The sequence below is a fragment of the Lampetra fluviatilis genome, chromosome 33, assembly GCF_964198595.1.
Source record: "Lampetra fluviatilis chromosome 33, kcLamFluv1.1, whole genome shotgun sequence".
Taxonomy (NCBI): domain Eukaryota; kingdom Metazoa; phylum Chordata; class Hyperoartia; order Petromyzontiformes; family Petromyzontidae; genus Lampetra; species Lampetra fluviatilis.
In genome coordinates, this window is record NC_136307.1 from 11,787,329 (window position 1) to 11,802,994 (window position 15,666).

Genomic DNA, 15,666 nt, shown 5'->3' on the forward strand with positions numbered 1-15,666 from the left:
CTACTGCGCCAACTGATTGTTGGCAAAACAAGAAAACACGGCGCCCGGCGGTTGCCGCTCGGTGCGGTGGCCGGGGGGCGATGCCGCCGATACCCATCGGCTGCCTCCCACACGGCGCCACTCGCAGCGGCCGCCGGGAGCTCTGGACGGGTGCGAGGGGCTGGGGACCCCCTCCGCCTTCAATTACCACGACCACGACACCGCACGTCCACGACACCGCACGTCCACACACGTACACGACAACACATAGATTCCCCCGTGTAGCCTTAACAGGCGTTTTCAGGCTAGTGGTGTTTGTTATTGAGCACCTGTGAAGGCCGGCACGGCACACGAGGGGATAGGGTGGCCAGAACCACGCCCGACCGCCTTTGTCTCCCCATTGGCGAAGTTTACACACCGCACCAGGTACTCGTTTGAAACTTAATCAAATGAGTACCTGGTGCGGCGGGGAGGCCCAGGACCGGTTCAGATAATCGTCACTGGTGTTGGCCGTGAGCGGGAATCGAACTCGGGTCGCCGGGTTCGTAGCGCAGTGCAAAAACCGCTCCACAACCGCTCCACACTCCACACGCACAACATCCCGAACTCTACTTGACTGGCTGCTCTGTCCGCTTTGGCCAGGGGTCGGCAACCTTTCGAAGAAGGAGGAGGAGAGGGAGAGCCATTTACCTTGTTCGTGTCTTTGAACAAAACATTTCGAGAGCCACATCACACGCAGAGAGAGCCACTTGTACACAGCCGCAGGCACGCAGAAGATGACAACAGACATTCTGACTAAAATGAACTAAATAGGTGATGGAGTCAATTGCGTCTAGGTACCCCCCCCCCCCCCCCGAGTTACTCTTTAACAATGCAGTTTGACTTTTGTTGTCACAAAGACGCTAACACTGCATCTGTGGGAAAATAGGTTCCTATTCACGACGGGGTTTCCAAGAAGACATTGTGTCGTAAAAGCGGGGACCGCCTGTGCTACATTCCAGAGTGCGAAGAACCGAATAAAGTAAATTTTGTTTTCATAAAACGGCTGCCCACAAAGCGGCAGCCAAAGAGCCGCAGGTTGCCGGGCCTGGTGCGGGCGGTACGGACCAGGCTCCCACGCCTGGGCCACGTGCAGCTTGGGTCGCAGGGATTTCTAGCGGTGGGGGGGGGGGTCATGCGTGCGCCTGGTGCCCACGCTTCTCTTCCTCCGAGTGGGGGGGCCCCGCCGGGACCGGCAGGGAGTACGAGGGGGCGTGGGACCCCCCACCCGCGCGCGCGGCCCAGGCAGGAGAGCACCACCTCGACTCCCAGGTCCACCGTGGCCACCACCGCGTCGCCCCCCTCGCCGCCTGTCACGCGCGGGTTCACCTCCACCAGGTCGAGGGCACTCAGCGAGCCTGGGGTGGGACACGCGGGGAGACCATGGCAAGGTGGAGGTGACGGATGGGGAGGGGAGAGCGATGAAGTGGCGGCGGCGGCGGCGGAGTGGGGATAGCGGAGGGATGGAGAAGTGAGAAGGTGGTGCGGAGAGTGGCGGTGGAGGAAGAGGAGGGAGGGGGATGCAGGAGCGGAGGTCGTGGGAGGGGTGGAGGGTGGAGATTGAGGAGCACGAGGGTGGAGGGAGGACTTTGTCGAGGGAGGAGTGGAAGTTTTGCAGGAGGAGGTGATGGAGGATAGTCGAGGTGGTCGAGGTGATAGAGGTGGTCGAGGTAATGGAGGTGGTGGAGGTGATGGAGGAAGTGGTGGAGGTGGTGAGGTGGTCGAGGTGGTGGAGGTGGAGGTGGTCGAGGTGGTGGAGGTGATGGAGGGTGGTCGAGATGGTCGAGGTGATGGAGGTGGTGGAGGTGGTGGAGGTGATGGAGGTGGTGGAGGTGATGGAGGTGGTGGAGGTGGTGGAGGTGGTAGAGGTGGTGAAGGAGGTGGTGGAGGTGGTGAAGAGTGGTGGAGGTAATGGAAGGTGGTCGAGGTGGTGGAGGTGGTCGAGGTGGTGGAGGTGGTTGAGGTGGTTGAGGTGGTGGAGGTGGTGGAGGAGGTGGAGGTGGTGGAGGTGGTGGAGAGTGGTGGAGGTGGTGGAGAGTGGTGGAGGTGGTAGAGAGTGGTCGAGGTGGTGGAGGTGGTCGAGGTGGTGGAGGTGGTGGAGGTGGTCGAGGTGGTGGAGGTGGTGGAGGTGGTCGAGGTGGTGGAGGTGATGGAGGTGATGGAGGTGGTGGAGGTGATGGAGGAGGTGGTGAAGGTGGTGGTGGAGGGGGTCGAGGTGGTGGAGGTGGTGGAGGTGGTCGAGGTGATGGAGGTGATGGAGGTGGTGGAGGTGATGGAGGAGGTGGTGAAGGTGGTGGTGGAGGTGGTGGAGGTGGTCGAGGTCGTGGAGGTGGTGGAGGAGGTGGTGGAGGTGGTGGAGGAGGTGGTGGAGGTGGTCGAGGTGGTCGAGGTGGTCGAGGTGGTGGAGGTGGTCGAGGTGATGCAGGTGGTGGAGGTGATGGAGATGGTAGAGGGTGGTGGAGGTGGTGGAGGTAGTGGAGGTGATGGAGGTGATGGAGGTGGTCGAGGTGGTGAAGGTCGTCGAGATGGTGGAGATGGTCGAGGTGGTCGAGGTGGTCGAGGTGGTCGAGATGGTGGAGGTGGTGGAGGTGGTCGAGGTGGTGGAGGTGGTGGAGGTGATGGAGGGTGGTGGAGGTGGTCGAGGTGGTGGAGATGGTGGAGGTGGTGGAGGAGGGTGGTCGAGGTGGTCGAGGTGGTGGAGGTGATGGAGGTGATGGAGGGTGGTCGAGATGGTGGAGGTGGTAGAGGTGGTGGAGGTGGTGGAGGTGGTCAAGGTGGTGGAGGTGATGGAAGTGGTGGAGGTGGTGGAGGAGGGTGGTCGAGGTGGTGGAGGTGGTCGAGGTGGTGGAGGTGGTGGAGGTGATGGAGGTGGTAGAGGTGGTCGAAATGGTCGAGGTGGTGGAGGTGGTGGAGGTGATGGAGGGTGGTCGAAATGGTCGAGGTGGTGGAGGTGGTGGAGGTGGTAGAGGGTGGTCGAGGTGGTGGAGGTGGTGGAGGTGGTGGAGGTGATGGAGGTGGTGGAGGTAGTCGAGATGGTGGAGATGGTGGAGGTGGTCGAGGTGGTGGAGGTGGTAGAGGTGGTGGAGGTGGTGGAGGTGGTCAAGGTGGTGGAGGTGATGGAGGTGATGGAGGGTGGTCGAGATGGTGGAGGTGGTAGAGGTGGTGGAGGTGGTGGAGGTGGTCAAGGTGGTGGAGGTGATGGAAGTGGTGGAGGTGGTGGAGGAGGGTGGTCGAGGTGGTGGAGGTGGTCGAGGTGGTGGAGGTGGTGGAGGTGATGGAGGTGGTAGAGGTGGTCGAAATGGTCGAGGTGGTGGAGGTGGTGGAGGTGATGGAGGGTGGTCGAAATGGTCGAGGTGGTGGAGGTGGTGGAGGTGGTAGAGGGTGGTCGAGGTGGTGGAGGTGGTGGAGGTGGTGGAGGTGATGGAGGTGGTGGAGGTAGTCGAGATGGTGGAGATGGTGGAGGTGGTCGAGGTGGTGGAGGTGGTGGAGGTGGTCGAGGTGGTGGAGGTGGTGGAGGTGTTGGAGGGTGGTGGAGGTGGTCGAGGTGGTGGAGGTGGTGGAGGTGGTGGAGGAGGGTGGTCGAGGTGGTGGAGGAGGGTGGTCGAGGTGGTGGAGGTGGTCAAGGTGGTGGAGGTGGTAGAGGGTGGTGGAGGTGGTGGAGGTGATGCAGGTGGTGGAGGTGGTGGAGGTGGTGGAGGTGGTCGAGGTGGTGGAGGTGGTAGAGGTGGTGGAGGTGATGGAGGTGGTCGAGGTGGTGGAGGTGATGGAGGGTGGTCGAGATGGTCGAGGTGGTGGAGGTGGTAGAGGGTGGTGGAGGTGGTGGAGGTGGTCGAGGTGGTGGAGGTGGTGGAGGTGGTCGAGGTGGTGGAGGTGGTGGAGGTGGTCGAGGTGGTGGAGGTGGTCGAGATGGTGCAGGTGGTGGAGGTGATGGAGGTGGTGGAGGTGGTGGAGGTGATGGAGGTGGTGGAGGTGGTTGAGGTGGTGCAGGTGGTAGAGGGTGGTGGAGGTGGTGGTGGAGGTGATGGAGGTGGTGGAGGTGATGGAGGTGGTCGAGGTGGTGGAGGTGGTCGAGATGGTGAAGATGGTCGAGGTGGTCGAGGTGGTCGAGATGGTGGATGTGGTGGATGTGGTGGAGGTGGTCGAGGTGGTGGAGGTGGTGGAGGTGATGGATGTGGTGGAGGTGGTCAAGGTGGTGGAGGTGATGGAGGTGGTGGAGGTGGTCGAGGTGGTGGAGGTGGTCGAGGTGGTGGAGGTGGTGGAGGTGGTGGAGGTGGTCTAAATGGTCGAGGTGGTGGAGGTGGTGGAGGTGATGGAGGGTGGTCGAAATGGTCGAGGTGGTGGAGGTGGTGGAGGTGGTAGAGGGTGGTCGAGGTGGTGGAGGTGGTGGAGGTGATGGAGGTGGTGGAGGTGGTCGAGATGGTGGAGATGGTGGAGGTGGTCGAGGTGGTGGAGGTGGTGGAGGTGGTCGAGGTGGTGGAGGTGGTGGAGGTGATGGAGGGTGGTGGAGGTGGTCGAGGTGGTGGAGGTGATGGAGGTGATGGAGGGTGGTCGAGATGGTGGAGGTAGTAGAGGTGGTGGAGGCGATAGAGGGTGATCGATATGGTCGAGGTGGTGGGGGTGGTGGAGGTGGTAGAGGGTGGTCGAGGTGGTGGAGGTGATGGAGGTGGTGGAGGTGATGGAGGTGGTGAAGGTGGTCGAGATGGTGGAGGTCGTCGAGATGGTGGAGGTGGTGGAGGTGATGGAGGGTGATCGAGGTGGTGGAGGTGGTGGAGGTGATGGAGGTGATGGAGGGTGGTCGAGGTGGACGCTCTCCCCGCTCACCCGTGGCGTGCACCTCCTCGGCGATGAACACCCCTCCCTGTGCGTGAGCCCCCTCCCCTCACCGGGGTCCCCGTGGCGGCGGGGGCCACGCTCGGGTCGAGTGCGTCCATGTCAAAGCTGAGGTGGAGCGGCCTGCGGCATCTGGGGTCACGCGGGGTCACGCGGGGTCACGCGGGGTCCCATCCACAGGGTCAGGGAAAAGGTAAAAAATCGGGGTCATGTTACAGTTATGGATAGGGTAACAGTTGAGGACTTAATTGCTCCCGATTGTGTTCGGGTTAGGCTCGGGTTAATGCATTGGCTAAATGTATCTTTTGATATTTAATTAGGGGTTAGCAGTTGGGTTTAAAGTTAGGTCGTGGGTTATGTTGAAGGCAGTTTTTAGGGCTATGTGGCTAGTTATAGCTAGGGTTAAGATTGGTGCTATTATTATGATTAGAGTTAAAACTGGGTCAGGGTTAGAACTGAGTTAGGGTTAGAAGTAGGTCAGGCTTAGAACTGGGTTAAGGTTAGGACTGGGATTGGGTTAGAGATGGAAGCGCCTGGGCATGAGATGATCCAGCGCCATCTCCACCACCTTCTGGATGACCAGCAGGTCCACGTCGCGCATGGAGAAGTGTCTCATCCCGCCCGACTTGAGGATGAAGCTGCGCGACACGCGACCTCGGCTCGACGCGGACACGGAGCAGGTGCAAGGCGAGGCCGCTACCCCCCGTGGGACTCCCTGATCTCCGCTGAGCTCCCTTTAACCTCATGGACGCCCCTGAACCCCTCATGAACCTTGCTCACACGTGCGTGGTCCGGGGTCAGCTGGAGCGGGGTGCTGCCCTTTCCGCACAACTGGTCCCCCCGTCTCCCCCTCTCCTCCCCATCCCCCACCGTCCTCCCGCCCCTGCGGGGTGCACGTAGCGGACAGGGGGTCACCTCTCAGCAGGGTCCACGTCCCTGAGCCCAATGTAGGCGATGTCCTTCGCCAGCAGGCAGGGCGACAGCCACGAGAACCCGGGCAGCGCCGGCACCTGCGGGGGGCAGCACAGAGAGGGCAGCGGTGGTGTTGGGGAGGGTGGTGGGGCGCGGGTGGGGGGACGCGGGCACCTCGCCCACACCGTGGGCCGCGGGGACGTGGGGGGGTGGGCACCGGCACTTCGCTTGTCATGCAGCTCGCGCAGCAGGAAGGCCACGGGCTGCCCGTGCAGGTTCCCCGTGGGGGTGGTGAGCGGCACGTTGACGTCCGCGTGAGCGTCCACCCACAGCACGCACGAGTCGGGCCGCTCCCGCACGTGGCCCGACACCGAGCCGTTAAGCCAGGCTGGGGGCGGGGGGGTGGGGGGGCACTGGGTCGCAGGGGTCACGGGGGTGAGAGACGGGAGGTCAGAAGAAGAGAGACGGAGATCAGGAGGGGAAAGACGGCGGGTGAAGAGGATATAGGGGTGAGTAGGGGAGAGTAGTGATGGTGGTGGTAGTGATGGTAGTGATGGTGGTAGTAATGGTGGTAGTGATGGTAGTGATGGTAGTGATGGTGGTAGTGATGGTAGTGATGGTGGTGGTAGTGATGATGGTGGTAGTGATGGTGGTAGCGATGGTGGTAGTGATGGTGGTGATGGTGGTAGTGATGGTGGTAGTGATGGTAGTGATGGTGGTAGTGATGGTGGTAGCGATGGTGGTGGTAGTGATGGTAGCGATGGTGGTAGTGATGGTGGTAGTGATGGTGGTGATGGTGGTAGTAATGGTGGTAGTGATGGTAGTGATGGTGGTAGTGATGGCACGGGGAAGTGGAGGGGGGGCACAGGGAAGTGGAGGGGGGGCACGGGGAAGTGGAGGGGGGCACGGGGAAGTGGAGGGGGGGCACAGGGAAGTGGAGGGGGGCACGGGGAAGTGGAGGGGGGCACGGGGAAGTGGGGGGGGGGGCACGGGGAAGTGGAGGGGGGCACGGTGAAGTGGAGGGGGGGCACGGGGAAGTGGAGGGGGGCACAGGGAAGTGGAGGGGGGGCACGGGGAAGTGGAGGGGGGGCACGGGGAAGTGGAGGGGGGGCACAGGGAAGTGGAGGGGGGGCACAGGGAAGTGGAGGGGGGCACGGGGAAGTGGAGGGGGGGCACAGGGAAGTGGAGGGGGGCACGGGGAAGTGGAGGGGGGGCACAGGGAAGTGGAGGGGGGCACGGGGAAGTGGGGGGGGGCACGGGGAAGTGGAGGGGGGCACGGGGAAGTGGAGGGGGGGCACGGGGAAGTGGAGGGGGGCACGGGAAGTGGAGGGGGGGCACGGGAAGTGGAGGGGGGAACAGGGAAGTGGAGGGGGAGCACGAGGAAGTGGAGGGGGGGCACGGGAAGTGGGGGGGGCACGGGAAGTGGGGGGGGCACGGGGAAGTGGAGGGGGAGCACGAGGAAGTGGAGGGGGGGCACGGGGAAGTGGAGGGGGGCACGGGGAAGTGGAGGGGGGGCACAGGGAAGTGGAGGGGGGGCACGGGGAAGTGGAGGAGGGGCACGGGAAGTGGAGGGGGGGCACAGGGAAGTGGGGGGGGGGCACGGGAAAGTGGAGGGGGGCACGGGAAAGTGGAGGGGGGGCACAGGGAAGTGGAGGGGGGCACGGGAAGTGGGGGGCGGAGTGCGATATTCGAGGGCCTTCTTTGTGGCCTCGTCTCATCAGTGTCAGACCATAGAATGCCAAAAGGCGACCAGTACAAATGAAGTATTGGAAATGACGGCAGGAAACTCCTTGACGGGTAACACACTTCTTTTATTAAATCTTCACTTATCTCGATACAACGTGTGGTCTCTATTCTTCCGAGTACGGTCACCATACACCGGTACAACTCGTAACCTCTATTCTTCTTATAGCACACTGTACTTGACTCGTGTAGACCCTCTGCCTCCGTCTACACTCTTCACTCGTCTCGTGTAGACTCTAGGCCTCTGGCTACACACACATCACTCGTCTCGTGTAGACTCGTCTCGTGTAGACCCTATGCCTCCGGCTACACACACATCACTCGTCTTTTGTAGACTCGTCTCGTGTAGACCCTATGCCTCTGGCTACACACACATCACTCGTCTCGTGTAGACTTGTCTCGTGTAGACCCTATGCCTCTGGCTACACACACATCACTCGTCTCGTGTAGACTCGTCTCGTGTAGACCCTATGCCTCTGGCTACACACTCTGCATGCTGACACTGCATGCTCACCCTACACTCCGCCTCTGGGTTACACAGAGTCCCGGTCCTCACAGGACTGCGGGACTAGGTACCGCAGGGCCCTATCTCTTCCCCGCCGCGAAGATCCGGCCGCCGGTGGTCGGCAGCTGTCAGTTCCGAGACACCTGGGAGCAGATCAGGCGGAGACATGTGAGGATCAGGCAGAGACATTTCCCCCTTTGGGTCGTCGGTCACGTCACATGCTCGGCCCTCACGACACAATGGGAGGCCATATGGAGGCGAGAACGGTTTCAGTCGGGAGGGGTGGACGTACCACCGTCGTTTTCCCCATTTTATCTGAACGCACTGGGGCCGTGCAACGCGCACGACCTCCACGGGCCCCCGCCATGGCCTCAACAATTTAGGCGACGTAGCCAAGGGTGCTTGAGGGCAATGCAGCCAGGCCCTGTCACCAGGTTTCCATTCGTGCACGGACACCTTCCGTGCCCGCAACCGTTCATTAGCAATTTGGCGAGCCCGCGAATTAAGCCGTGCAGCCTCCCTTGCCTCTGTCAGCTTGTGAATATTGAATTTAATGTGTTCTGCCAATTTCGAATTAGTTCGTGGAGCGGACAGGCCAAGCTGCGTTTCCATGGGCGGGTCGGCTTCCCGACCGTACATCAAATAGAATGGGGAAAAACCCGTCGCTGCATGGGGGGCCATCCTATACGCGGCAAGGACCCCCGGGACCTGCAGGTCCCAATCTACATGTGCCTCACACACCTGGTGGCACAGCATAGAAGTCAAAGTCTTGTGAAGTCTCTCCACCATCCCGTCCGTCTGCGGGTGGTACGGGGAGGTACGCACCTTCTTGGTACCCAACAGATCGCACACCTCTTGCAACAATTTACTCGAAAAATTTTTCCCTTGGTCGGTCAGCAAGCGTTCGGGAGCCCCCTTGTCCAGGCCCTGGACAAAGGCGTCCGTCACAGCCGCTGCCGACTGGTTGGCGAGAGGCCACGCCATAGGCCACCAGGTGAATTATTCGACCCCCACCAACAGGTATTTATTCCCTCTAGGCGTGACTGGAAAAGGCCCCAAAATATCGAGTGCAACGAGCTCGTTAGTGCGCGAGACCTGAATAGATTGCAGCGGTGGATTAGCTGGCACGGGCGGTGGTTTCCGTCTGGCGCACTCAACGCACCCCTTCAGAATATTTACCACGTCACTCCCCATTCCCGGCCAATAATAGTCACGCTGAAGCAGGGCAAGCGTTTTGTTTACTCCCAAATGCAAGAGGCGTTCGTGTGCGGCCAAAACAACTTTCCCCCTTACAGCAGAAGGCACCACCAGTGCATGCCGCCGGGACAAACTGTCCCATCTCATCAACATGCCCTGTTTAAGTACATAGGAGCCAGTTCGCTCCTGGTCCTCTTTAGGACCTCCCACCCTGCGGCGCAATGCTAGCAGGGAGCTGTCCGCCATTTGGAGGCGGCCCCACTCACTCAGCGACAGTGAGAGCAGCGAGTCCCGATCCTGACAGGTAGCGGGGACATCCCCGATTGGCGCGCACGCGGTCGCAGCCAATGCCCCTTTATCTTCCACAACCGGCGGTTTACAGCGCGCCGATCCCGATAGACACGCACATTTCTGACAAGGCAACAATCGCGACAGGGCATCGGCATTTGTGTGTCGCAACCCCTTACGGTATGTGGTCGTGAACTGATAGTCTTGGAGGACTTCCAACCACCGTGACAATTGGCCCGAGGGTTGGGCGACCCTCAATGAATACTGTAGCGCCGCATGGTCCGTCCGGACCGTAAAGTGACGACCATAGAGATACGGTCTGAACTGTTGTACAAAAAAAACAATGGCGAGCAGTTCACGACGGGTGACGCAGTAGCGCTGCTCCGCCGGAGACAACACCCTGCTACCATAAGCGACCACCCTTTTGACTCCCCCAACGACCTGGGACAGTACCCCCCCAATGCCCGTGTTGCTAGCATCCGTATCTAGCAAGAAGGGACTCGCAAAATCCGGATAACGCAAGGGTGGGGCACCCACCAAGGCGTCCCGGAGGGCGCAGAACGCGGCCTCCTCTTCCGGTCCCCATTGGAACTTCACACCCTTCGCCGTCAGAGCGTGCAAGGGTTTTGCAATAGTGGCGAAGTGCTCAACGAATCGGCGGTAATACGAAGCAAAACCGATGAAACTGCGCACGTCTGCAACTGACGTGGGTGTCGGCCATGAACTGACACAGTCCGTCTTCGCGGGATCGGTAGAGATCCCCGAAGAGTCGACAATGTGACCCAAGTATCTAACGGACTTACAAAAAAGGTGGCATTTGGCCGGTTTAAATTTCAATTTAGCCGATCGCATTCGCAAGAACACCCCTCTCAATCGCTGGAGGTGTTCCTCAAATGTTTTACTGAAAACAATGACATCGTCAAGGTAAATCAAGCACGTCTCCCATTGCAAGCCCGACAAAACCAACTCCATAAGGCGCTGAAACGTCGCTGGAGAGGAGTGAAGTCCCATGGGTAACCGGTTAAACTGGAACAGGCCCCCTGGAGTCCGAAATGCTGTCTTAGGTTTAGACTCTTCGTCGAGTGGCAACTGCCAGAACCCCGATAACAAATCAAGAGTCGAAAAATATCGCGCACCAGACAATGCATCGAGCGACTCGTCCATCCTGGGGAGCGGATACGCGTCAGCCACAGAGATCTTATTCAGGCGACGGAAATCTACGCAAAATCGCAAGGACCCGTCTTGCTTCTTAACCAGCACAATAGGTGCTCCCCAAGGACTGGAGGAAGGCGAAATAATGTCGGCTTCAAGCATATCGTTAACGGCCGACTGAACATGTTCCTTTTCAGCAGGACTCAGTCGGAAGGGATTTAGCCTGACCGGTGCCGCATCGCCCGTGTCAATGTGGTGGCGTAACAAATCCGTACACCCAATGTCATATTTATGTTTACTGAACACATCAGAAAATTCCATTAGTAACTCGCGCAGCGCATCCAACTGCACCCCTGACAAATCGTCCGAGCCCGCGCACAGCGAATGGACCCATTCAAGGTCGTCCCTCGGTTCAATGTTCTGCGTGGGGCTCGGATCAACGTGCGCAACCAGCCGCTCCTCCGCAGGAACCCGCGCCGCGTGAGCCAGCACGGTACCCTGCTGAATGACGGCTGGCCGCGACCCAGCGTTTAAAACCATCACAAACGGATCCTTGTCCGCCCGAACCAAAGTGTGAGCCACCGACAAATCGACCCCCCCGACAGCCCTGTTAGAAGGACCCAAAAGCATGCCTTGTTCCGAAGTCCCCTCCACCCATGGTTTCCGCAACCGGAGGGGAATTAACATCTGTGAACCCGGGGGCACGTGCACGGTCTGCGTCGCCAATGCTTGTATCGTGGCGCACGCCGTCCGAATCTCAGTAGGGCTCGTCAAAAATGAAATACGGCGACCCGAAGGTAGTTCAATGCAACGCTGATCGATTAGAAATGTAATGGGCATCTTAGCCAAAAAATCAGTGCCCAATAGACAAGGAACCGCCAAAGAAGACGAAACGAAAACGGGTCCCGACAATTTGATATCCCCAATGCAAATGGACGCCCTAATCTGACCGATAATGCCTAACGATCCCCCATTTGCGGCGAAAAATGGCACATCCACTGGGAGCAGCGGACGGCATTGGACGGGGAGAATGTTATAAATGAGGTCCGATATAAAATAGTCGCCGACGCCCCCGTGTCCACAAATACCCTGACCTCGACCCCATCAATAGAACCCGCAACGACGGATGAACCCGCTGAAGCAGCCACAATTCTATGCCCCAACTCCGACCATTCAATGTCTCTCCGGTCCCGGCCGAAACCCCCTCGCCGAACCGAATCCCCGAACCCTAACCGGCCCTCTTCCGTCGCCCCGCGACGGCCCATGCGTGTCGAGTGTGTGGGCCGAGCATGTGAGGTGCCGCGACTTGCCGGGGTTTGTAGGGATGCCTTGGGGCCTTGGTCGTCGTCCAGCCGAGATCCCATGGCGCGCTGACGGGGAGCGCGGCAACCGGACGCCACGTGGCCCCGGAGGCCGCAGTTATAGCACGTGATGAGGGTCGTCGGTGATCTCGGTTGCTCCAGCTTGCGAGCCGATCGCAGAGGCGACCGACCCCCCGACCTCCAGTCCCCTGGTCGTCCCGCGGTGAACGCCTCCTCTCGCGGACTGACGACTTGGGGTTCGGTGATCACCGGACCCGGAGCTGAGGCCACGGCAGCGTTGCAGACGATCCCCTGTTTGCGTTGAAGGGCCTCGTGCGCTTGTATACTCGTAGCGACCCGTAAGGAAGAAATGTCGATCTCGTCGGCCGTGTTGATGGGGACCCCCAGGTCCTGCGCCAACTTAAGCAGCTGCTCCAAAACCATCGCATCCTGGCCCTCCTCGTCCATCCGAGGGAATGCAGCATCGGCGAGAGCCAGCAACGCCGTGCGATAGGCGAGCGCGGTCTCCGTGTCCGCCTTCCGCCTTGCATAAAAATGATGGCGGCACGCCGAGGGAGGTCCGTAGACCTTGGCCATGAGACCCAGCGCTGCCTTAAGCGTGGAGCGGTCCGACCTCCGAGCTGACATGAAGGCCGCGAGCGCGTTGTCGTCCAACATGGCAGGCAGTGCCCGCAGCGCCGTAGCATCGGACCAGGCAGACATCTCCTGATGCGCCAAAAACCTGCGCTGAAATTGGCCCCAGTCCCCGCCTTCCGCCTTGAAGGCTGACAATGCGGGGAGGCGCTGTTGAAAAATGAAGTCGTCCTCCGCATCGTGGTTCCTTCCCGCCGCCCCGTCGGTGTGTAAGATGGCGGCCCCAATGGCGGATGACTGATGGCGGTCCGCAGCGCGCGTTGATGACGTAAGAGGGCGCGCTTGGAGAACCGCCGCCACGTGGCGGTCGCCGTTCCCGCCAAAAGTCGACGCCGATGAAATGGCGGGAATCGCCAAGTCATTTTGGCGGGAATCTGCGGGGCGACCCTGCAGAATGTCCGCCGCCGTCTCCGCTCCAGCCGACGAGCTGATTTCCGCCAGGATGGACGCGGCGGCGAGCAGCAGCTCCGCCAGACGAGAGTGCGCCTCACGGAGCACGGCCTCGGTACCCCGTCGCTCCTCCGGCGCCGCCGGCGGATCCTGCAGCGTGGGCCATTCTTCGTCCTCACCCCCCGACGGCAGCTGGCCCGGGTCGTCAAGGTTGTCCTCGCGGTCAATCCCGTGGGTCCGATTGGTCTTCCTTGTATCCATGCTTGGAAGACAGTTTCACTTCTGACGCCAGTTGAAGTATTGGAAATGACGGCAGGAAACTCCTTGACGGGTAACACACTTCTTTTATTAAATCTTCACTTATCTCGATACAACGTGTGGTCTCTATTCTTCCGAGTATGGTCACCATACACCGGTACAACTCGTAACCTCTATTCTTCTTATAGCACACTGTACTTGACTCGTGTAGACCCTCTGCCTCCGTCTACACTCTTCACTCGTCTCGTGTAGACTCTAGGCCTCTGGCTACACACACATCACTCGTCTCGTGTAGACTCGTCTCGTGTAGACCCTATGCCTCCGGCTACACACACATCACTCGTCTCGTGTAGACTCGTCTCGTGTAGACCCTATGCCTCCGGCTACACACACATCACTCGTCTCGTGTAGACTCGTCTCGTGTAGACCCTATGCCTCCGGCTACACACACATCACTCGTCTCGTGTAGACTCGTCTCGTGTAGACCCTATGCCTCTGGCTACACACTCTGCATGCTGACACTGCATGCTCACCCTACACTCCGCCTCTGGGTTACACAGAGTCCCGGTCCTCACAGGACTGCGGGACTAGGTACCGCAGGGCCCTATCTCTTCTTCTCCGTCTTCAGTCTTCGCTGGTTACACCCTCCTCGTGCGCCTGTGCGCATCACCTTATATAGTCCCTCCTCCCGGGAGACAGAGCGGATGCGGACCTCGATGTGAGCATCGCTCCTTAGTGAACCAATCACAACGCGCTATCTCTACGATCCTCTTTCCCCCAGCGCGTGTTTCCACTCACCAACCAATCACGCCGCGCTGCCACCCGATCACTCCCACACCAGCGCGTCACCGGCACCCAGCCAATCAGCACCACACAACCCACGATCCCGCGCTGACCCCTGATCCCTCACCGTCAGCTCGCGTCAAAACACACACATCCAATCACGACGCGCTGGCACCTGATCGCTACCCCAGCGCGTATCACCACTACACAAAGACAATGCACCTGGAGCCAGGTTCTGTGTCGTGGCTCCTGGAGCCAGATTCAGTGTCGTGGCTCCTGGAGCCAGGTTCTGTGTCGTGGCTCCTAGAGCCGGGTTCTGTGTCGTGGCTCCTGGAGCCAGGTTATGTGTCGTGGCTCCTGGAGCCGGGTTCTGTGTCGTGGCTCCTGGAGCCAGGTTCTGTGTCGTGGCTCCTGGAGCCAGGTTCTGTGTCGTGGCTCCTGGAGCCAGGTTCTGTGTCGTGGCTCCTGGAGCCGGGTTCAGTGTCGTGGCTCCTGGAGCCAGGTTTTGTGTCATGGCTCCTGGAGCCGGGTTCAGTGTCATGGCTCCTGGAGCCAGGTTCTGTGTCGTGGCTCCTGGAGCCAGGTTCTGTGTCGTGGCTCCTGGAGCCAGGTTCTGTGTCGTGGCTCCTGGAGCCAGGTTCTGTGTCGTGGCTCCTGGAGCCAGGTTCTGTGTCGTGGCTCCTGGAGCCAGGTTCTGTGTCGTGGCTCCTGGAGCCAGGTTCTGAGTCGTGGCTCCTGGAGCCAGGTTCTGTGTCGTGGCTCCTGGAGCCAGGTTCTGTGTCGTGGCTCCTGGAGCCAGGTTCTGTGTCGTGGCTCCTGGAGCCAGGTTCTGAGTCGTGGCTCCTGGAGCCAGGTTCTGTGTCGTGGCTCCTGGAGCCAGGTTCTGTGTCGTGGCTCCTGGAGCCAGGTTCTGTGTCGTGGCTCCTGGAGCCAGGTTCTGAGTCGTGGCTTCTGGAGCCGGGTTCTGTGTCATGGCTCCTGGAGCCAGGATCTGTGTCGTGGCTCCTGGAGCCAGGTTCTGTGTTGTGGCTCCTGGAGCCAGGTTCTGTGTCGTGGCTCCTGGAGCCAGGTTCTGAGTCGTGGCTCCTGGAGCCGGGTTCTGTGTCATGGCTCCTGGAGCCAGGTTCAGTGTCGTGGCTCCTGGAGCCAGGTTCTGTGTCGTGGCTCCTGGAGCCAGGTTCTGTGTCGTGGCTCCTGGAGCCAGGTTCTGTGGCGTGGCTCCTGGAGCCAGGTTCTGTGTCGTGGCTCCTGGAGCCGGGTTCTGTGTCGTGGCTCCTGGAGCGAGGTTCTGTGTCATGGCTCCTGGAGCCGGGTTCAGTGTCATGGCTCCTGGAGCCAGGTTCTGTGTCGTGGCTCCTGGAGCCAGGTTCTGTGTCGTGGCTCCTGGAGCCAGGTTCTGTTTTGTGGCTCCTGGAGCCAGGTTCTGTGTCGTGGCTCCTGGAGCCGGGTTCTGTGTCGTGGCTCCTGGAGCCGGGTTCTGTGTCTTGGCTCCTGGAGCCAGGTTCTGAGTCATGGCTCCTGGAGCCGGGTTCTGTGTCGTGGCTCCTGGAGCCGGGTTCTGTGTCGTGGCTCCTGGAGCCAGGTTCTGTGTCGTGGCTCGTGGAGCCAGGTTCTGTGTCGTAGCTCTTGGAGCCA

The 15,666-nt window shown here is 60.4% G+C and overlaps 1 protein-coding gene across 1 annotated transcript; it reads right to left on the reverse strand.

The window, feature by feature from the left end:
* On the reverse strand, positions 1-13,156 carry LOC144943886 (arginase-2, mitochondrial-like). The gene is given in 9 exon segments (XM_078871724.1): positions 1-177; positions 1,033-1,099; positions 1,247-1,376; positions 4,840-4,891; positions 4,893-4,980; positions 5,382-5,486; positions 5,764-5,858; positions 5,982-6,148; positions 13,099-13,156. Coding segments are annotated over 9 exon segments (939 nt in total).
* Positions 13,157-15,666: the final 2,510 nt, after the last annotated feature.